This window comes from Mastacembelus armatus, chromosome 4 (assembly GCF_900324485.2).
Source record: "Mastacembelus armatus chromosome 4, fMasArm1.2, whole genome shotgun sequence".
Lineage (NCBI taxonomy): Eukaryota > Metazoa > Chordata > Actinopteri > Synbranchiformes > Mastacembelidae > Mastacembelus > Mastacembelus armatus.
Genome location: NC_046636.1, coordinates 3,745,155 through 3,766,540, shown reverse-complemented (window position 1 = coordinate 3,766,540; position 21,386 = coordinate 3,745,155). Strand labels below are relative to the sequence as shown.

Genomic DNA, 21,386 nt, shown 5'->3' with positions numbered 1-21,386 from the left:
GATTGTTAGTAACTTTCTGGGTCTGTATTGTTAGCGAGCTGTAGTTCAGGCTGTAGGCACGGGTACCAAAACATGCTAACAAGCCCAGCGGCTAAATTGTTGTAGTAACCTGCGTTGAATGATAAATGATAAACTCGTATGTTATTCATTCAGATTCTGTACCGGAGAGTTTCTCTCCCTCGGCGTGAGAAACGGAGCAACGTACACACTGTAGCTGTGCCCTGTTTACATTTCACACACGGCTTCAGCTAATGGTGGCAGGAGAAAACCATTTGTTTCCAACACATAATTATATTGTAGCGTATTAGAATGGACGCTGACCGTGCTTATCATGTGTGCAACACATCTGAAAGTAGAAACGCGTGAAATTCAGACAAATATTCTTGCTAAAACATGCAGGATAACTTTCCTCAATAAATATGTCCGTGCGTCCGACACGCACAGGAAAGAGATGAAGGGGGAAAATTAAAATCGGCCAAACAAATTGGCCAAAAGAATCGGCATCATATATCGGCCATCGGCTGCCCTGATTTCTAAATATCGGCCTCGGCCAGAGAAAACCCATATCGGTCGACCTCTATTTAAAACAACTAGTTTTGGTCAACTGTGCCAGCGCACTCACTCTTGATGTATCCTGTTACTGCCAGTTTCTCCACTAGGTTTATTAAAGTTTCATCTCATCATATCTGTAAATTGTATTTGGTTCTAACTCAATCTGCCTTTATCAATTCACCTCCTCCCTTCTCTCCCTTCTCTCTCATCATTAAACCGCCTGCAATGCTTCCTCTTCATCTCCATTCTTCTCTCACACCTCTTTACTTCCTCTACATCTTCCTCCCCGTCTCCAGGAGATGTGTGTTAGCACAATTCTGTTAATTAAGAAAGACATCCGCCCTCACACTCACCACGTACAGTACACAAAATAATACAGCCTGCAGCTATCACTCTCACACATCAAGGCTTGAAAACAACATGTTCCCTTTCTCACACCTCCAAAAACACCCCCTCCACACACACACAGACACACACACAGACACAGACACACAAACACACACACACAGACACAGACACACAGACACACACACACAGACACACACACACAGACACACACAGTGTTGACAAGCTTGGCTAGACCAGGTACAACAGCTTGTCGTGTCCAAGCCTGCAACCCTGAGCTTCAACCTGACTTCACTGACACCCACTGTGACCTGCTCAGAACTGAACGACTAAACAACCGGAGAGCTCTCAGAGCTTCTGCTGGCACTGATTCACAGCAAAGGAACACAAAATGGCACATTAGTGCTGCAACTAACAATTATTTTCTCCAAAAAAAATAGTAAATTTCCCAAAGTCCATGACAAATATCACAATAAGCATAAAAACAACTACCAGGTATTTATTCCAGACCAACTTCTGAAGAAAGTGTCTATCTAGTATTCACAAGAGCAGAAACTGTAAATTCGCCTTTTCTTGTGTGAGTTGGCTCAAAATTTAATTCTAATTTGTGTTTCACTGGATGGGAAGCCACTTAAACTAATGGACTGAAGAAAGACCAAGGTAGCTGTCACTAGTGCTAACCAATAAAAACCCCCAGTATTAGCTTACTACAGATATACTGGTACAGGTGCATATGTCAGCAAACAAAAAACTGTGGTGGTGAATGGACAAAATGGGTTTGAGGTCATTTAGAAACAGTAGTCACAAAAGAGCAATGACATTCTGTAAGATTCTGCTTGTTCCTCTCCAAGCACTTTCATTGACACATTAATATAATGTAGGCTGCTGTATATTGTAATTTCATAACCGGAGCTGATAACAAAACCCATATCTGAGTATGATGGCCACCTGATGTCAAGAACACAAACAGTCCATTGCCTCCAGTAAGATATGATGCACACATAACCCCGGTACCCTATTCTCCAACAGCATCTCCCGCAGGAGGCCTGAGGGAACAAGATAAAAACTCTTTCAAAATCCAGACAACACATAAAGGAAAGAAAAGCAAAACTCCTGTATGCCCGGTCATCTGCCAGAGGGGAAGAACCTGCTAACTGTTCAGAATCTGAGTTTCCACAATTGGTCTCAAGTCTCTGTTCCATTTAACAGCTCAAAGTAAAATCCAAACTGCTGTTTCAAGCCTGTTCTCATTCCTCCACCTTTCCATTCTCGCCTTTCAGTTTGTCCCATCAGTGGAGACGACCGCCTGTCAGTCTATTGCCCTTGACCCAGGCAACCAGACAGACCCGAGCACAGCATGCAGCAATAGAGGGACTGAGCACACATACAAAAAGCAGACACAGCTTTAATTCAGAAAAACACTTCCTACTTTATTTGTGTGTCTCCAAGGGCAGGAAGCCAGCGTGGTAATAGGATGTTCCTTGCCTGCTTTGTAAAGTCTCAGAGACCTGGGTTAAAGCCAAAGCACAGAGCAAAAGCACCAGGCCTTCGACTATACTCATGCTATTCTGAACGCTAGACACCTTAAACTTACATAATACTCAATAAAAATGTATGTAAATACCTAGTTATGGAATTTAGAGCTGATTAACAGGATAGGAAATATTTCTGCTACAGAAAATTTTTTCAGACTTTCCTCCATCGTTGCATTTTTCCTTATGATTTACTGGATCATTTTATCTCTGTGGCCCCTGGAAACATTTCAGATAAAACAAAGAGAAACTCACTTTTGGTTTGTGGAAATATTCTAACTGCAAACAGACATGGCTTAGTTTTAGGGGTTTCGCACTTCATAGCAGTTTGGGAATCACTGGTGTAGTCGATAAACAGAAATTCAGTGTAGCAATGGCGATAAGGGTTTCAGTCAAGCAAAAACCCCAAATATTGGCTGGTCCTAGTTTCTGAAAAGTCAAGAATCACTGCTTTTCATTTTCTTACTGCACAGGCAATTAAACATCTTTAGGTCTGTAACAGCAGTCCAATAAAACATATTGGAAAAATGCCTAATTAATCACAATCTGATGGATTGTGTAAACAAAGCAATTCAGTCAATCAATAATAATAACTATTTGTCATTCCAAAGTAAATCAACTCTCAGCTATTTGATAATTAACTGGTTAACCCATTTTAAGGAATGTATACCAAAATCACTATTCTTCATGCTTTTTAAATGTAAATATTTGCTATTTTTGTAGTCTTCTATGTTTTTGGTTGAATTAAAGGACAGGCATCTGAAGATTCAATTTAGGCTCTGGGAAATTGTGATGTTCACACTCGTCTATCATTTTAAGATAAGAATTATTAATCCCCAAAGGGAAACTAAAGATTTTATAGACTAGATACATGCAGTTTTAGAAAGTATGCATAATAATGTCAAAAATAACTCAGAATTGAGAAGACATGCAGTTAATTTCATGTTTATCTGACTTAATGCAGCTATGATTATCATATATGTGACAACCAATTAACTAGGTAGTGCTATTACTGGTATTTGGCCATTAAGTATGCCTGTCTATTGAGTGTCAATCATCTTTTATTTGAAATAGGCCAAGCATCTATATTCTGAAGTCGTATTAAACTGCTCATGTGTAACATGGAGCGAGACAACAAAGTACACTGACATGAGATAGACAGTCATGTGTAAAACACAACAGCCAATAAACAGTTTTACACCCTATCTTTCAGACATTAATCCGTAATCTGACATCAGACAGCAAACACATTAATCTCATCAGCGGACTCGGGGGATTATGACGTTCTGTCAGCCAGCAGCTACACTCAGCAATCACAGCGTGCTTTGCTTTGCCTCAGCACTGATGAAAAGACACTGCCGCTGAAACAGTTTTAATGAGCAAGTAAAGAAATATCTTGACATTGTGAATTTAAGAGGCTTACAAAAAAATGACCTGTTCTCAAGAAAAAAATAAATAATGCTCATATGCAAACTGAAAAACATAAGTGGCAACTCTTCCCAAAGCTGGGTAAAGATCAACACAGTATTAACAGCCAAAACATAAGTTAGTAACACTGTTTAGGGGAAAATTCATTAGGTTGTTTTAGCTAATCAAATAAGTTAAGTTTCTATTTTTTCCTCTTTTTGTCACTGTCAATTGAATATATCAACCAACATCTTTTTAGGATGCCATTAGTTCAGTTTCTAAACAATATCAATTCTTAATAGAAAAATATATGTATATAAGGTCAGCTGATAATGAAAACAAACCATGTGAATCAAACCATGTTATTTTCTGATAAACTAATGGACACAAACCTCATTCACACCTTCAGTACAGTCGCTCCAATTCAACTAATTTGTCTCTGAAGAGTAAAACTCATGTTTACATGTCTGTCACTGCACACGTGTTCACTGGGAACACAAACTGACTCAGCTGACTGGATCCTATCTCCATATTTGATACTGTAAAGGAAAAAAACTGAATGAAAAACATGAATGAGAGACAGGAGTCCAAAAAAAAAAAAAAAAAAAAAACACCCATAAAATCCTAATAAGTCACATCTGTGCTCAACCTCTGAATCACTTGACAAGCAGTTATCCATGTATGAGAGGGATGAGCAAGAAAAAAAGAAGACATTCTTATTTTAAATAGAAAGGAAATAAAGAAAACACTTGTCTTGTTTTAAACTGCACATAATGAGGACAGCTGGAGGAGGTGATGTCCTCCCTCCTCACACAAACACACTCACACAGGGGGACGCTGCTGGTTGCCTCTCTGGTTACAACAGCTTCTGATGGCCAACACCCCAACAAAACAATAGTCTGGAGCTACCACTCCATCACCTGCAACTCTGATTGAAACAAAACACTCAGTAAATTAACCCCGAGCTCCATCAAACAATGAAAACAGCCAAATTATAAATGAGGGGGCTGCTGCAGGAAAAGGCAAGCACCCAGTCTGTGTCTACTGTACTTGACAAAGAGCAGCAGCAGCTCACGTTTGAGTGATTTGAGTAGAAAAAGGCAACGATTTCTGACTTTTATTTAGTAGCTGGTTATAAAACCACATATGAGACGACGGTAGGATGCGTTTTAAACAGGCTGATTCAGCTCATTTGAGCATGTGTCCTCATAATCACATGGAGATTAGGACAAAAGACTCAATAAATGAAAGAGAAGGAGAGATAATTGCGGTGGTGAGTCACAAAGAGGGAGCCGTGAGTTTAGGGTTCATTTCAAGAAGACCGAGCAGGACCCTGGTCTCTAAACCAGGTCCCACATCTCCTCCAGGCTGCTACCGGGAACCTCTGCCCGCTTCTCTCAGGAACAGGGTGTGACACGGAAAAATCCCAAACATACAACTTCGTCACAAGTCAAACCAAAAACACACCAAGTCAAGAAGACAGGTATTTTAAAAGGGGGCCATCAACCGGGTGGGAAAAGCGGCGTCACCCCCGCCCCGGCTGTCGTGCCCCGGGCCGTCTATTGTTCCGCCGCTGTCCGCCGCTGAGGTGCACCGGGCTTAGCTTTAGCTTTAGCAGCGCAGCCGGGCTCCGGCGTCGCCGTTAGCCGCAAAGCTAAAAAGGTAACACGGCACCTTTCTTCCGCTCCACTTCCAAAAAAAAGTCGGTGCCAAAACCCGCAGTAAACGAGACACACCGCTGGTCAGAAACACAACTTGAACAGTCGGTACATACCCAGAGCTCTGTTCCCCAGCTCATTTCGGATTCCTCCTTGTGAGTTCTCCCGTGTTGGACGCAGTTTTCCCCGCTTAGAATCTCCCAAACTGCCGCTGGGACTCCGGTCCTGCTGACTGACGGAGCCGACTAACACTCCTCCTCCGCCCCTTCTACCGAAACAGCAGGGCCGCTCAAACCAGGGGACCACAGAGGGCCCATTTATTTATACTGGTCCACCCAGTGGCTTTTACATTAAAAGGTTTTTAGAATAAAGACAAAATGTGGAGAGAGATATTTCGACTGTATTTTTATGTTTTTGACTTTATTCTCAGGAATATTTCAGCAGTTCCATTTTTTCTGGATGTCTGCTTTATTCTCAACATTTCCACTTATGGTGTAAATAAAAATAAAGAAAAAACTAAAAGTTCCTCCTCTCTTTCTGTTCACTCCTTTGTGGCTTTAGACCTTAGAGTCACCAATAGACAAAGAAATAAAAAAATAGCTATAATAGATATAAAAATATACTCTAAATTAATTATCTCTTCACTACTTATTCCTACTATCCATGATTGCAAGCTTACAAATAGGCCATAAATCTTTAAAAATGATGGAAAATTAAATACATGAAGTAAAACTGTAGTAAATCATGGGCTCCAGCAGGTCCCTTTGACCCTATATAGGAATAAACAGGTGTAGATAATGGGTGGATGTAGTAAATCAGTTCAAGTCGATGTAGACAACGCATCTAATTTAATTTTATTTATTGCTAATTTGAGCATTCAGTAGGTTTCTAATTATGTGTTTATTAGAGAAATGGGTAGATTTTGTTTATTTCTAGCTCATGGTTCACTAGAACCTGTTTTGTCAAATTGGAGAAGATGTTTTCTTAATATGTGCATGTTTTGTCTTTTTGCTGTGTTTTTCTAAGCTGCATTGCATTGAGCTTTCAGGGCCACCGTACTCAGCTCAGCCAGTTGCACCTTGCTGTTATCAGTCGGTCTGTGCTGTGCACCCTGCTGTCTACTGTCACCTGGCCCTTTGGTGCTACTGCCAATCTGTATTCATGTAGATGCATGTTTTTTATTGTGATACCACTTGTATTGTGCTATTTCATTACAGCATGTCACTTTCCTATCTGTGCCAGTACTGTACATGTTTTCATTTGTGTTTAAAGATGCAGAACATGATTTTAATTAGTAATATTTAATTGTTATTTTATTTTTATATTATATTTAGTATTTATTATATTTATTATTTTGTTATTATTTTATTACTTTGTATCTCCTATATTATGTCCTTTTTGTGGCCTCTTTTACAATGGTACTTTAAAGTGTACTACAATGGTGTTCTGATTAATATTTTTATTAACATTAGTATTCTCTTCACCTTTGGTTATTGCACTGTATTTTAGATTCTCTAAATTCATAGGCTAAACATCATTCTCTGCCTTAGGAGTGTAATATTTTTCATCTTTTAAATCATGTGTGAGTTGGTTTTGTAATTGAATATATAGACACTGGTTTAACTGATCGCGCATTAATTGATAAATGAGTAGGTCCCTCTAGTGGCCAAAATCTGTCATTACATTTGTAGATAGATAGATAGATAGATAGATAGATAGATAGATAGATAGATAGATAGATAGATAGATAGATAGATAGATATTGTTCTTAAGTACTCTGCTGTGTTAATTGCTCTGTTACATGCTGAGTTTGGATGTAACAGTTAATGAATTAATGAAATGACGTTTATTACTTCATTGAAATAAAAAACATTTCTCTCTGCATTGCAGAGGAGAATAAAACACAATTTAAGGTCATTAATAAATAAAATTTGATTTTTTTTAAAGTATAGTTCGGCTCCTTTAGGTGGCGCTGGTGCATATTACACCTGACAAAAATACCATGAAACACAATGAAGAAGAAGAATTGGATGGCTTGTTTATGTTTTAGTGATTTTTGCTCCTAACGGTTGGTGTAATTATCGTGTTAGCACGGACCCCGACAGACATGTACCGCTGCATGATGAGGTAAGACAGGTTTCAGCTTTTCCATCCATAAAACATATAATTATCTTTGACTGTCTCAGCGACCTTTGGCACACATTTCAGTTTGTGCTCAATAACTAACCTAACGACCTATAGAGCTTCAACCACTGTCTGTACTAAATATTTCACAGTAAATATGTTTACATTCACCTGTTCAAATAGAAACGACACGAGCTAAATGTCTGTGCTAAATTGTTCTCCTTCACAGCACATCGCTACATAATTATAAGTTCATGTCCTGCAAGTAAAGTAGCTGTAAGTAACACACAGACATTTCAGAAAATACTAAACAAATCTGTGACAGTTTTCTGACCATGCTACAGAACCGTAAGATTGACATTTTAATAAGAAGAGTTTCACAAACCTTTTATTTTTAAAGTAATATTTCATAGCAGGTGTCAGAAGTCAGCACAAACTTTGATTTTGTCATTTGAATTGGCCCAAAGAGGTTAAACTAACCAGTTTCCACAAAAAAGCAGACACTGGAGATAGATAAAATAAAATTCACCTTTAAACACCCCAGATAGGTGCTCAGTCTGTTTTGCAGACAAAGAAACATTCAGACCTACAGGAAGTTTAAATCAGTAGATTTTATCCTGCACTAGTGATAAAAAACACTATGAAATGAACGTCTGTGTCTATAGAGACTGTCATAGATCTACTGTTCCTGGTTACTGTAGATTACATGCAGTTATTTTCTGCACACAATGGAGACAAATATGTGACATACAAAAAACAAAATTTTGACTACTTGGCCTGTTAGTATAGGTCAGTGATTCTCAAACTGTGGGGCGCAGCGAACGGGAGTAAATTAGTCTAATTTTGTGTATATCCTAATTCATAATTTTCTTTACTGACAAACACCATACACGCAAAATAAAACAACCACATACAAAGAAACGTGTGATACACGGACCCCTAAAAGAGCAGGCGACTCCACGCCAGCAGACATAAACACGACAGACAGTAAGGTAAATCACGCAAAAAGCCAGACAAAAAAAAATCCGATGAAATAAGTTTCATTGTCATTTTTTGGGGTGAAGTGGGGCTTGAAACTTTATGTTCGGCCTTAAGTGGGGAATGCCAGGAAAAGTTTGAGGACCACTGGTATAGGTGGTGGTGATGGGATATCAAACTATTTCAGCAAAAATAGGTTTATAAATCTCAGCAGAGATTGTAGTTTCATGTACAGCTTAGGATACTCACGTTTCAGATATTCTTCTGTGATTGTTTGTTGTCATGTTGTGAACAAGCTTTTAACATGTGAATCTTGTGTTTGAGGTTGGTTGAGCAGCGGTGGCAGCGCTCAGTCCGTCGTATGAGCTCTGTAGTGAAGAAGAAGCGGTCTCTGCGCAGTGCCTTCCCAGTTCTGGACCTGCCCCTCCAGCCCATCCATCAGCACGTGTATGAAGCTAACCTCCGCAACAGCAATGCCTGTCATGAGAAGTAGGTTCTGCTCTTGACATCCTGTAATATTCAACTTATTCCTCCTCCATTGCGTTAATAAAATAAATGTGTCATTGCATGGCCTGCAGTAAATCTGTCTCTTTATAAGGTTTACGGAGTTAAGTGAGAAGGTGAGGAAAGGTGGAGGGGACAACGCCATCGCCAGGCACACCCAGAGAAACAGGAAGCTGCTGGTCAGGGATCGTCTGCGTCTCCTGTTGGATGATGAGGGCTTTTTGGAGTTGTCCCCGTTAGCTGGTCTGGGTTTGCCATATGGGGACATCCCTTCAGCTGGCTGCCTGACCGGTCAGAAACCTCTAACTGCATTTCTGCTATTATCTTTGGTTCTATCCATGGTCTGTTCGACTACTACTTCATGATAATGTAAGTGTTAAGACATATAGCGTATATGAACTTATGTGATCTATGTATGTCTCTCCAGGTATTGGCAGGATCAGTGGCTTATGGTGTGTTTTCATTGCCAATGACGCCACAGTGAAAGGCGGCACAGCATATCCAATCACAGTGAAGAAGCAACTACGAGCACAGGAAGTAGCTATTCAGAACCGCCTGCCTTGTGTTTACCTGGTCGACTCGGGTGGAGCTTTTCTACCACTGCAGGTTAACACACACACACACACACGCCTCAGAATGTCAGTGTGTAATTAGAGCCAGTTTCTAATTCCCTATTTGTGTTTAATTATCCAGTCAGAGATCTTTCCTGATAAGAACCAGGGAGGAAGGACATTCTATAATGAAGCCATCATGTCTGCCATGAAGATCCCTCAGGTAAATATAAAAAAAGGTTGTGAATGAATTCATTTGTTAATAAATATTAAATATTTGACTATTGCATGGCCCATGTAAGTCAAAATTTAAGACCAGTTAAGAATAATGATAATATACAACATACACAGTTTTGTCTAAGGTTTCCCTCAGTTTTGCATTTTGAGTAAAAAATTGGTAAAAAAAATAAATAATAATAATAAAAAAAGAGTAATATTCCTGCAGGTGTCTGTGGTGTGTGGGTCATGCACTGCGGGTGGAGCTTACATCCCCACTATGGCAGAGGAGGCAGTTATGGTGCATCGGATAGGAACAGTATTCCTGGGTGGGCCACCACTTGTCAAGGCTGCCACAGGGGAAGAAGTAACCCCAGAGGACCTGGGAGGAGCCAGGCTTCACGCTGAGTGAGTCCATAAATCAAAACAACCCCAAAAATAGTTATTAAGGAAACAGACATATCACTGAGGTAACAAAAAGTCCACACCATTATCTGTAAATTTACTGTGTTGTTTCAGGGTGAGTGGCTGCATTGACCATTTTGCCTGGGAAGAGAAGGAAGCATACGTTTGCACCAGAAACATCATTTCCACCCTCAACTTCCAACTGCCAGAGGAGGAGGAGGCTGAGGTGAAGGAGCCGCTGTACAGTCCAGAGGAGCTTCTGGGACTGGCTCCACAGAGTTATAACTACAGTCTGGATGTTAAAATGGTAATTTAACATGAATACACAAAGCTCTTTGCTCTGTAGACTGAGGATGTAGCATGAGTAGTAAATACATTCTGGCTTAACAATCATCGGAAAAGTTATTTTAAAAAACACAATGATCTGACTTGGTGGTTGGTTTGTAGAAAAGTTAGTTTCACATCATGGTATAACTGATTAGATATGTGATTCATAATGAATAATGTAATAATTAATCATTTTTGTTGGTCCTTTCTGTTTGCCTGCACAGGTTATCAGCCGGCTGACAGACGAGAGCCGCTTTCACGAGTTTAAAGCTCGCTATGGAACCACACTCATCACTGGCTTTGCAAAGATACATGGGTAAAAGCTTTTCAGCTCAAACAGGATCATTTATTTCTGGACAATATCGAGCAGGATCTAACCCACACAGGATATGAGTCCACATGATTTAAGTATGTGAGTAGTCTGAGTACATTGATCTGGTATGTTTTTTTTTTTTTGTTAGTCACCTGGTAGGGTTAGTAGCCAACAACGGAGAGTTGTCACACCAGGCCGCACTGAAAGGAAGTCATTTTGTCCAGTTATGTGATCAAAGAGACATCCCACTCGTCTTCCTCCAGAACACAGCACCCACAGTAGCTCCAACACTGTCCTCAACCCAGGTACTCACTCCCAGTCAAACTCATCTGATCTGTATTAATGCACATGGTCACATGGGTAAGGATGTACAGGTCAGCGAAGAGAAAATGGATAGAGTAGTTCCTCCTAAACAGAAGAAAATGATGGGTGACACAAATGAACTGACAGAAATCATGTTAAGATTTTGAAAAGTGCTTCATAATGTACCATGTGTACATCCTAACATGATGTCACATCTAAAAGATAAAAACAAAACTGCTGAGATGGTTTTCATCCTCATGAGACACCTGTAACATCACAATGACATCATTTTACTTAATAAATGCCTTTAGGGAACATCTGTTTGTTGTGTGGGTGACTTTAGTCTTAACGTTATGTGTAACCCTGAAAGCTGAGATGTAAAAATATAATCGAGGTCAGTGTCACTCATCTGTCTCTGGTATACGTCTCTTGCTTCCAGGCGGAGATGAACAGTAACTGTCTGAAGGCTCAGGGTTCAATGATGTCAGCAGTAGCATGTGCCTCTGTCCCCAAAATCACTGTTGTGATTGGTGCTTGCCACGGTGCTGACAGCTATGCTATGGTGAGAGATGCCATATGGACATATTCCTGTAGTTCTGTTAATATTACTTATTAAGTAATGTGACATTGCAGATGTTTAATATGGTTTTGGTTGTTGTTTGTTTTATAGTCATATTTTTGCATCACCATGTGCTGTACCTGATTCCATTTACAAAATAGCACCTATTTTCACAGCAAAACAGTCGTCAAAATAAGTATGCACAAAATATGACAGCATTTTTCTTTTTCCATATATACTCACGTAGACATGCTTAGTTACACAATAATTCGAACCTTGTTTCCTTCTTTAGTGTGGGCGGGCATTTGACCCTAATTTCCTGTTCCTGTGGCCTAATGCCAGAGTGTCGATGGCGGCTCCAGGTCACGCTGGCTCTCTACTTCCACCTGACAGTGCACAGGAGGAAGAGCAGAAGAAGAAGCAGGATGACCTGAACAGGAGGTTAAAGGAGGAGAGCTCAGCTTTCTACTCCTCTGGACGCCTGTGGGATGATGGAGTCATTCTGCCTCAGGACACCAGAAAGGTCCAGCAACACTTTTGTTTCAGCTGCCTGGAGGCAGCAATATAATTTAATGTATGCATTCCTTTTCATTTTTATTCAACTCTGTATGTGTCTACAGGTTCTAAGAGATTGTCTGGACATCATCAAACAGCAGCACTATCAACTTTCTACAAAAAAACAACAATCAACACTTCTACGTGTATAGAAGTCTTCACCTGCACAGTTCATCTGAAATCTACAAATATCTGCCCGTCTGAGATAAAGCTGCTGCTGAAGTCTGTTAGTCGTCATTACTAATGTGTGCCAGGGAGCTGCACCAAAATAATATTAATCTGTGTGTGTATGCATGTATGACTGGCCAGTACCCATGCTAACACTTTAGCATTCACAGAGAGAAGTAATTGTAGTATTACCCTAAATTGTGAAGGTACTTTCTGCAGCCTAATAAGATTTTTTCTCAGGTGAATTATTCATCACTTCTTATGATCCATCATGTTGTATATGCTGTATGTGTTGCACATGGAACTATATCCTAGATTTACCTCCTGTTTAAGAATTTTTTTTTTTTTTCAATGAACTACTTTCCCTTTAACATTATATTTAAATTGTCCAGTTAATTAGTACAGTTATTGCATCTCCTCTATGCAAATACATACCGTTATTAAGCACCCACTTATATTTGAGTTTTTAAGAAAAAATTAGAAAATGATTCAGTTGGTATGTAAACAAAAAATAGTTCGAATTCACGTTAATATTCACCAGTGTCTCCTAGGAAGACAAAACGTCTTCATCACAACGTGTGAGTCATTTTGCTTTACAGGTTCAGTTTGTTTATGGTCGTTTGTTGTGATATTTATATTTTGGAGTTTGTATCTAGGGAATTTTTTCTGCAGCTTAAAACTGCATTCAAACAGTATGCAGCAAAAACAATAGCTAAATGAATATTACCTGATCAACATTAAGGAATTGTGTTTCATTTTTCTACTAAACTCAGACACTTATATCCATCAGTTTATAAACTATTGTTTGATTTATTAACTTCCTGTTAATTTTCTTGTTTCTTAAAAACCATAACTATAGTGTAACTAAACTAGAACAAGTGGGTACTTAATAATACACTGGCATGTTAATACCAACAGTCTTTAAGAAACTATGAGGAAAATTTTTTGGAAATTGGCTGGAAAGTACAGGACGTGTAAAATAAAGCATTAGCATTTTTGGCCACATGGGGGCAGCACCACCAGCTGTAAGCAAAACACTGACATCAAAACCCTAAAAAATAGTGTGTAAAAGACGTGAACATTACAACCTTCTGGTTTGTTGACACAGAGTTGCCCTGGTATGTTTTTACATTCACAGCTTTCATTGGGTCAGATATCGGCTGCTGTAAATGCAGGATGGAAGTTTATCTTGATGAGAAGTTGCCTTTCTTTTACTTCTCATGGGTCAGGAGATGGAAAACCTGTTCTCCAAAAACAGCTCATATGAGCCTTAAGGTGTAGCACTGATTTATTTTACAGTAACTGACAAAGCAGTTACACACTACTCAGTACTGTAATTTCAAATGTAAAATGACCTTTGTAAATGAATTGTTTTCATTTGTATACAAGAAAAAAATCTAATCCCATTCTTGCTTTATAAGAATGATTTCATAAATTTGCAGCTGCAGCTTTTATGAATAAAAACATTTTTGCTGTAGTAAATGTGGGTGTTTTTCTACAGTATGTTTTACCAAAAGCACTTTTCAGTTGTGACCTGCATCATTTTTCTCCACCAGCTACAGGACAGTGTATGTCTTTATAGAACAAGAAACTTTTTTGGGGGGGCATTTTTGTACTACATAACAAAACAGAGCACTCTTGTACAATATCAATGAAATGTTAAGTAAATACAACTCCTATCCATTAAAAAAACAGTTTTATTTGTTTTTAGCTGAAGCCCAATTCAGTTAAATATTTTGCTAATTAAACTATTAAAAAAGTTCATATTTAAAACCGACAAAAATCAGTACAACCTTTACTTGCAAATGCTGGCTGGCAGGAGAGGGAACATGATTGTGTATTTCATGATGTGTCTTGGTCAGGTTAGGATGTGGTTCAGGCTCGTCGTTTGTACATGCCGTGGAGGGTCACAGGGATGATGGTGTTGACCTCTGCCCTGGCCAACTCCATTAGGTTTGTGGCATCCAGGACCAGCAGAAAGCCTGGTCTCTCTGCACCTGGCTTCACCACGATACTCAGCAGCACACCTGCAACACGGACACAGAGGAGATTATCCTGCGTGTAACATTAGGTCAAGTTATAGTTATTTTAGGTTTAAAGGTGCACTCTTAACAGATTTTTAGAGCATGTACTAGAGGTCATGATGTGACCTCTCTTTATTTTTCAGCCTTACAAATCCCTCCAGGTTCATAGATGTGCAATACTAAATCACTGAGTCCTTCAAGTTGTAATTTGATGTTAGTTTAAACAGTAGAAAGTTAATCCTGTTTCATTTACTGCTGTTAACTAACGTTTTTCTCTCTTTGTTCAGAGACAATCAAATGTATTTCTGTGAAATATACTTGAGCTTCCCTCCAGCCTTCTCTGTCACTTTTGGCAACTGGATTAACATTTCTAGACATAACTACACTGAAGACCTGTGTGAATATGTATGCTAAGGTTTGAGAATGTGCAATTGTCTGTGTGTCCTACCACCATCCTCCTCTGTAGCTCCAGGTGTTGGTACAAACAGGGGCTCTGAAGGGTAACAGTCTTCCTCCTGCCACACCCAGGTCTCTTTGGTCTGCACGCTCAGCTTGACTATCTACAGCAACAATAAAGTTTAGTCGGTTTTATTTACACAGTCCAGTATCACGAAACACAAAATAGCTTCAGGGCAAGTAGACATCTGTACAGCAGGCAAAACAATACCCTCTTTCCTTAGAGACCTACTGACTTAACATCAACAGCTTCATGAAACAGTTTCATCTCCTCCTAAGATAAAAGCGCTCATACCCTGTCAGGGATGAAGTGGTTGAGTCCAAGGCCGTAGGCATAGGAATACTTCTTCCCACCATACTGAGAGTAGTTAATCTGTGGAAACTCAAAGGCTGGGAGTGAGAAAAACACAGTGGCCCATTTATGAGGACAGTGAAGATAAAGAAAGAAACTCCTCATAAAACAAACTGTATAAGCATCATGACCAAAGCATCTTGGCTGCAAGTGTCAGAAACAATATGTGGGTTAGACCTCATGTCAGGATATCAAGCTGCTAAAATCTAAATTTAATCTTAAAGCTCTAATTATAAGCATTATAATGTATACTGGTGTGAAATGCATCAATTGTCTACTTTGAATTCACATTATCATGTATGCATACATTTGGATAAAATAAAAACACCCTGTCATCTGCCAGGATGTTTTAACTGTGTGTATAAAATACACCGAGGCAATGTTCTCTCTACTGCAAATGTGACTTCCATGTGTACTTAAATTTTATGTGCTCAAATAAAGCAAAGTGTGTGATTGTTACCTTGTCTTGGTCCAGAAAAAAGGACTTCAGGTTCCAGCCAGATGGTGCCATCACTTTCAAGAACAGCAGTTGCTGTAGTGTAGGAAAGAGCTACCAGATTCTTCCCCTGCTCCTCCTGAACAACAACGCACATACACATGAAAAATGCTGATTCATGGGAAAAGTGAACTCAATCCAAGCCAACAAAGCGTCTCTCTTGGATAAACAGTGAAGGTAACTACACACTTGTGATTCAGATACACAGAACTGTCACAATCAGATGGTTCAAATAGTGTTCCCTGAAGGTTTGTAGAGGGAACACTATGTTCAGACACATGCCACGATCAGACATGGGGCTATATTACATGACTTTGTGCCTGAAACATGCAAGTCTACTCTTTTATTACAGCTGTTTTGCTATTGTTGATTTATAATTTAGTAGGATAAAATCAAATAAGGCCTATAATATTTATTAAACACTGTAAATTAATTTATCGACATTGATATCATTTCTGTCCTGACTGCCAGCTGCATATAGTTTGTATAACAGTATAAATATAGTAATATATTTAATCAATTAAATGACAATTAAAATGAGCCTATAGAGACTCAAAACACAAACAAACCTAAGTAGTGACATTAATAACTTGCAGTGTGTGTATTTGTGTACTCACCCTGTGTATATCCAGTGGCAGCACATATCGTCTGACCTCAGGCTGAGGAGCTCTCATCGCCGCTTTCTTCACCTCCTCCCACTCCCCCCTCAGGTTGGCCAAATACAGGTAGTTATACACAAAGTCATGGCTGAGAGATCATGACAGGTAAGAGCGATTACACATAAAACACTCACGTGGACACATGCAGGGAGTCACACTCACCCTTTCCACGTGCAGAGGTCGACTATGATAAATCCCTCCTCTTCATATGTGTTAATATGATGGAAGAGGTTAAAGGCTGATGTTCTGAACTTGTGGGTGCTCAAATAAACTGCTGGGTCCTTAGTGGCCAGGTGGAACAATGTCTACAACACACACACACTGTATATGAACAGAAATGCACAGGTGGCAACATGTAATTGATCCAACACACATTTTTCTCAGGTTTAGAAAATATTAGACAACTTCTATTTGTAACCACAGAGCCACAGTCATGAAGAGATCACAACTGCATGGTTTTGAAGCTAATTTGTGTTGCTTGGTTACAATTATGTGTCTTTTTCTGTCTGTTTGGGCCTATTTTGCATCTCTGTGTGTTACTTTGCATCTTAATACATTGATTTTATGTCTCTTTGTCGACTGTTTTGTCTCTGTAGCTGTTTTGAGTTTCTTTGTGGTTATTTCTTTATGGTCATTTGGTTGTTTCCAACAATAAATGTAAACAGTAAGTGGGCTTCTACCTAACAGGCGTATTCAGTAATCCATCCATGAAAAAAGCCCACTACTTATCACCCCCTGCCTCTGCTTCACAGCGGCAATAACGGGGGAAATCCGATTTAAAGAGGAGGCCCTCCTACTTGTAGACCACCTCTGTGGCCTCACCCCTGCCTACCCCCATGGTGTCGTTGGATTCGAAGCAGTCCATGTATGTCGTTCCTCTGATGCGCCAAGCCGACAGGAACTTAAGCAGGTTGATCTTCACCGGCTGCTCCACAAACACAAAGTATTTGTCTGTCATACCGAAACTATTGGCAGTCAGGCAGACAGAGAGACAGATAAATGCATGTGGAAAAACAATACACTATGTATAAAAGGTAAGAGATGACAGAAACAAAGTGTGCCCTCTTTGGCAGGTCTGATAGGACTGAGATAACTCTGTACCTGTGTACGTAGGAGGGCTTTAACCTCTCACTGCTGGGTAGCTGAACCACCACCTGTGATTTCTCTATAGGATCTGATTTGTCTGGAAACTCACAGATATACACAGAGTCAGTGTTAGTGTTGTCCTGTTTCACTCTCACAAAAAATAAAACGTATGCTTCAGTCAAGTATTAATCTCATACAAGGTCTGTATTTCTTCTCTCCTGTGCATCTTGTTTTATGTTTCTCTTCTCCACAGTTTTGTCAATTCAGTGGGAAACAAACTCTTAAACCCTAACTTAGTTCATAATGAAAAAATGAATTAAACGTCACTCTGACTTTCAATCAGCTGTGACTGAAGTCACCTGTCTGAGCAGGTGGGATCTTGATGATGTTATAAGCCAGACTCATGTTCTTGCCAAAACAGTTTCCGATGTTATAGATGGTTCCATCAGCGTCAGCGTGGGGGTGGGCAGTCACCCCATTCACTGACAGGTACTTACTCAGGTCCACCTAACGTACACACACACACACACACACACACACACACACACAATGATGAGTTAGGTTCACGGGTTTGGCAAAAACCCAAGAAGCTTTTTTTTTTTTTTTTTTTTTTTTAAAATCACATTTCTTTGAATATATTTGATGTATGATATTTTTATAAAACACCCAAATCATGGTGAAGACTGTTCCAAATCACACCAGAAGCCCATTTTAATGTTCTCATATTTATCATACCTCCTGTCATCGTCACACCAAAGGCAATTTTCTCTAGACTGAAACAATAATTTACTTGAGTTAAAATATGACATTTTTCCAGATTTAATGTGATAATAAAAAAAAAACCTGAAATGCAAACCCACGACCTAGACCTCAACATGAACATTAAGAAAATAAAAAACAAACAAGATGTGAAATATAATCACATCCAACACAGAGAATGAGGTAAACCAATCGGCTCACACCTTCTTCAATGTCTCCAGCGAATCAGGGTCAATCTTAGTGATGTAAGTAGTTTCTGTGACGGCGTAGAAGTCTTCACCAATTGGATAGATATTCACTAAACAGTTATCAGTCACTTCAATGCCCCTAAAGTATGTAAAGAATCTAAACAGACACAAGGAAAATGGATGTTTAGCTCATATCCATCCAGCTGAGCTTCATTAAAACAGCTACTTATCATTTATACAGTGCAATAAAATTGTCATAGTGTCATACTCTGAGGCATCAGATAATATTATACCTACACCTGGTAGCCTTTAAACATCATCACGTTTAGGGGCACAACTGCCAAGAAATACTTAAGTCAGAACTGTGCATCTAGTCCTTATGTTACTCTAAACTAACCATCTCCTGCCAGCTTCATATTAAATAGACATGAGAGGAGTCTGGACTCAATGCAAAACGACATATTTCTCCAAATCTCAACTACTATATTCCACTAACATGTAGATTCTTGCATTAAACACAGGCCATACAGTATCTGACCAATCAAACCTCAGCTAGAACCTTTGCACATGGGGTTACCTGGAGAAGATGTTTTTGCAGGGGTCTGGATAGGCTGCTGTGCCAAACTCAGTGATGACCACTCTGTTTTCTGTCATGGCACGAACGTATGCGTCCGTCCTGATAAACCTGAGCACATACAACATGTGCCAGAGAGTACAAACACAATCAATATTCGATATATTCACAATCACAATTCTTCTCAGAAAAAACGATTATTAGTAGTCTAATAAAGGATTCTAAGAGCAAAGGTGTTTTATAGAAACGTGCATTGATTTTGTTAAGTAATGAGCAGTATTCTTACTTTCTGTAGTAGGTCACCTGACTGTTCTTCAGGTCAAACTTGTGCATGAGAGCCTGTCCATCAAACATGTGGTAGAAAGGTTCATCTCCCACCTCAAAGAGTCCAGGACCCATCCTGAGAAGACTGCCGCTGAGCCATGATGGGATAATACCTGCACACACGTGCACATACACAAGACTATCACTTTACACTGAAAATGTTTTAATTTAAGTTGTTTATACACAAAACTACAAGATGAGATGACACAGGAAGCAAATAATAGGATAAAGATAGTAGCTGAAAATCCCATTCATTTCATTGCAGCAACTGTAAAACAAAGGTAAATTCCCCCCAAATCCCTGAATATTCTTTCGTCCCTACCTGTGATCTTTGCAGATATTGGTTCATTCAGTTCCTCAACAGTCTCAAAGATCTTTTTGTAGCCTGCAGCAGGATGCTCCACACTGGAGAGGAAAACAAAAAACTGAATATAGAGCAACAAATACATAAAATAAAATAAAATAAAAAATAACATGACTAAAATCAGATGAGTGATTTGTTCAGATTGTTGTTTCCTTTCTGTCTGTCTGTCTGGCTCTATCCATCTGTGCTGGTGGAAAATGCCACACGTCCTTCTAAATGATCATCAGGAATAACAGAGTTTGCATTTAGAAAACTTGGCTTTTATTTTAAAAACTAGAAAAACGAAAAGGAAAAAAAAAAGCTGGTTAGCATCTTCACTAGCTGGCATGATAAAATATTTTGAGAAATGCAGCTGAAACTTTTCAGTTAATTACCATCTCACTGTTGTAGCAATTAGTTCTTCCAGAGTTTTGTTCACTCTTTCCCCAGTGAGAAAAAAGGTAATGTAAAAGTCTCCAGAGCTAAATTACTAAGTGGCATCTATTAGCTGCTCCTAGTTTTTAATTCCTGAGGTAAATTAAAGCCATGAAAGGTTGTTTTGAATATATGACTCTAACCTGAAACGCAAAACCATTTGAGAAAAGAAAGTTGACTCACCGGCTGACCATGCTGCTGTATGCTCTTCACACACCAGCTGCTGACAAGAGGCTTTGAGCTGCATTTAAACCACACATATTTCCTGCAGGGAGCGATGGAAACTGGGCTCCTTCCTCCCTCTTTATATTCTCCCACCCACCCCATTCTCACATTTTGCCCTCCTCCTTTCCATTCATCCACATTTCCCCTAATCCTCCCTCTTCTCTTCTGGTCCTCTCTCCTGTGTTTTCCTTTCATGCCTTTTGCTCCTCTTTTCATTCACCCTCAACCCTTCCTTCCCTTCTTCTAGCCCTAACCCGAGCTGAACAAGTCAGCTTTGTCTCCTTCCCTTTCAGCCATCCAGGCCTCAGCCTCATGCAGAACATTCTACGGGGTCTGAAACAAGCTCTTTGTTAACCTGGGAACACAAACAGTCACACACTTACCAGTAAAGTAGCTCAAAGCAATAAAGTCAGCCTTTAAAAGAAGCCTGTTAGTGATGCTTGAATGTGGATATGGGCATAAAAAGGATAATTAGTTCCAGCCAGATTCAAACATACAAACTATTTCAACTAATTCAGGAGCGAATACAAGCAACAGAAAAACAATTAACTCCATTAATACTCATTAACACTCATTACCAGACACCAAACACGTTTGTGTAAAAGCAAAAACAAGTTACTGTTCTACTGTTCTTTAACCCTTTTGATTAAACTTATAACCCCATCTTTTGAAAAGGTAACTCTAAATTTATTTAGCTGAAAAGTTAAAATGAGCATTAATCTTATCAAAAAAGGGGGGAGGAACTGTAAAAAAAAAAAAAAAAAAAAAAAGTGTTAGGAACCTCGTCTAAAAGTGAAGAACATCACAGACCAAAACCGCCATAGGGCTACCAAGGTCAAAGCTGTTTTTTTTTTTTTTTTTAAACAATCTGAAAGATGAATTTAATGATTAAATTCTGCTGACTTACGATTTTAAAATTAAAACATGAAATCCTGACTAACCTTAGGAATATGGTGGATGATCATATT

General features: G+C 39.2%; 3 protein-coding genes across 6 annotated transcripts in view; 1 reads left to right on the top strand and 2 right to left on the bottom strand.

The window, feature by feature from the left end:
• The window catches only part of LOC113139695 (formin-binding protein 1-like), a 39,403-nt gene extending 33,682 nt beyond the window's left edge, over positions 1-5,721 (bottom strand). For all 3 annotated transcript variants that reach the window (XR_003296569.1, XM_026323095.1, XM_026323094.1), the window contains exon 1: positions 5,611-5,721. Coding sequence is in view for 2 of the 3 variants with exons in the window: in XM_026323095.1 (XP_026178880.1) it covers positions 5,611-5,634 (24 nt within the window). In the remaining variant the exon portion in view is untranslated. The remainder of the gene's footprint in view (positions 1-5,610) is intronic.
• A 1,791-nt stretch (positions 5,722-7,512) lies between these two features.
• Positions 7,513-13,939, top strand: LOC113140092 (methylcrotonoyl-CoA carboxylase beta chain, mitochondrial). The gene is made up of 12 exons (XM_026323830.1): positions 7,513-7,621; positions 8,921-9,085; positions 9,195-9,391; positions 9,528-9,706; positions 9,794-9,874; positions 10,097-10,275; positions 10,387-10,579; positions 10,824-10,915; positions 11,061-11,217; positions 11,655-11,777; positions 12,067-12,297; positions 12,395-13,939. Exons 1-12 carry the CDS (start codon positions 7,602-7,604, stop codon positions 12,479-12,481), a joined length of 1,704 nt encoding a protein of 567 aa, XP_026179615.1. The 5' UTR covers positions 7,513-7,601; the 3' UTR covers positions 12,482-13,939.
• Positions 13,940-14,157: 218 nt separating this feature from the next.
• On the bottom strand, positions 14,158-20,476 carry LOC113139895 (retinal Mueller cells isomerohydrolase-like). 2 transcript variants are annotated; one of them, XM_026323521.1, is made up of 14 exons: positions 20,377-20,476; positions 19,738-19,820; positions 19,378-19,528; positions 19,095-19,202; positions 18,533-18,674; positions 17,930-18,077; positions 17,586-17,667; positions 17,317-17,449; positions 16,647-16,789; positions 16,443-16,572; positions 15,790-15,904; positions 15,273-15,367; positions 14,970-15,081; positions 14,158-14,524 (listed from the first exon to the last, which is right to left on the bottom strand). In XM_026323521.1, exons 1-14 carry the CDS (start codon positions 20,385-20,387, stop codon positions 14,373-14,375), a joined length of 1,605 nt encoding a protein of 534 aa, XP_026179306.1. In that variant the 5' UTR covers positions 20,388-20,476; the 3' UTR covers positions 14,158-14,372. The 2 variants fall into 2 exon arrangements, with proteins under 2 accessions (XP_026179306.1, XP_026179307.1); XM_026323522.1 differs by having other exon boundaries at positions 16,443-16,530.
• Between the last annotated feature and the right edge of the window lie 910 nt (positions 20,477-21,386).

Coding starts and splice junctions, on each gene's coding strand:
- LOC113140092 (XM_026323830.1), top strand. CDS start 7,602: ATGTACCGCTGCATGATGAG. Junction 7,622..8,920: donor ATGTACCGCTGCATGATGAG/GTAAGACAGGTT, acceptor CTTGTGTTTGAG/GTTGGTTGAGCAGCGGTGGC. Junction 10,276..10,386: donor GGAGCCAGGCTTCACGCTGA/GTGAGTCCATAA, acceptor GTGTTGTTTCAG/GGTGAGTGGCTGCATTGACC.
- LOC113139895 (XM_026323521.1), bottom strand. Junction 18,675..19,094: donor TGCAAAAACATCTTCTCCAG/GTAACCCCATGT, acceptor GTGTCTGTTTAG/ATTCTTTACATACTTTAGGG. Junction 15,905..16,442: donor TGCCACTGGATATACACAGG/GTGAGTACACAA, acceptor GTTGTTGTTCAG/GAGGAGCAGGGGAAGAATCT.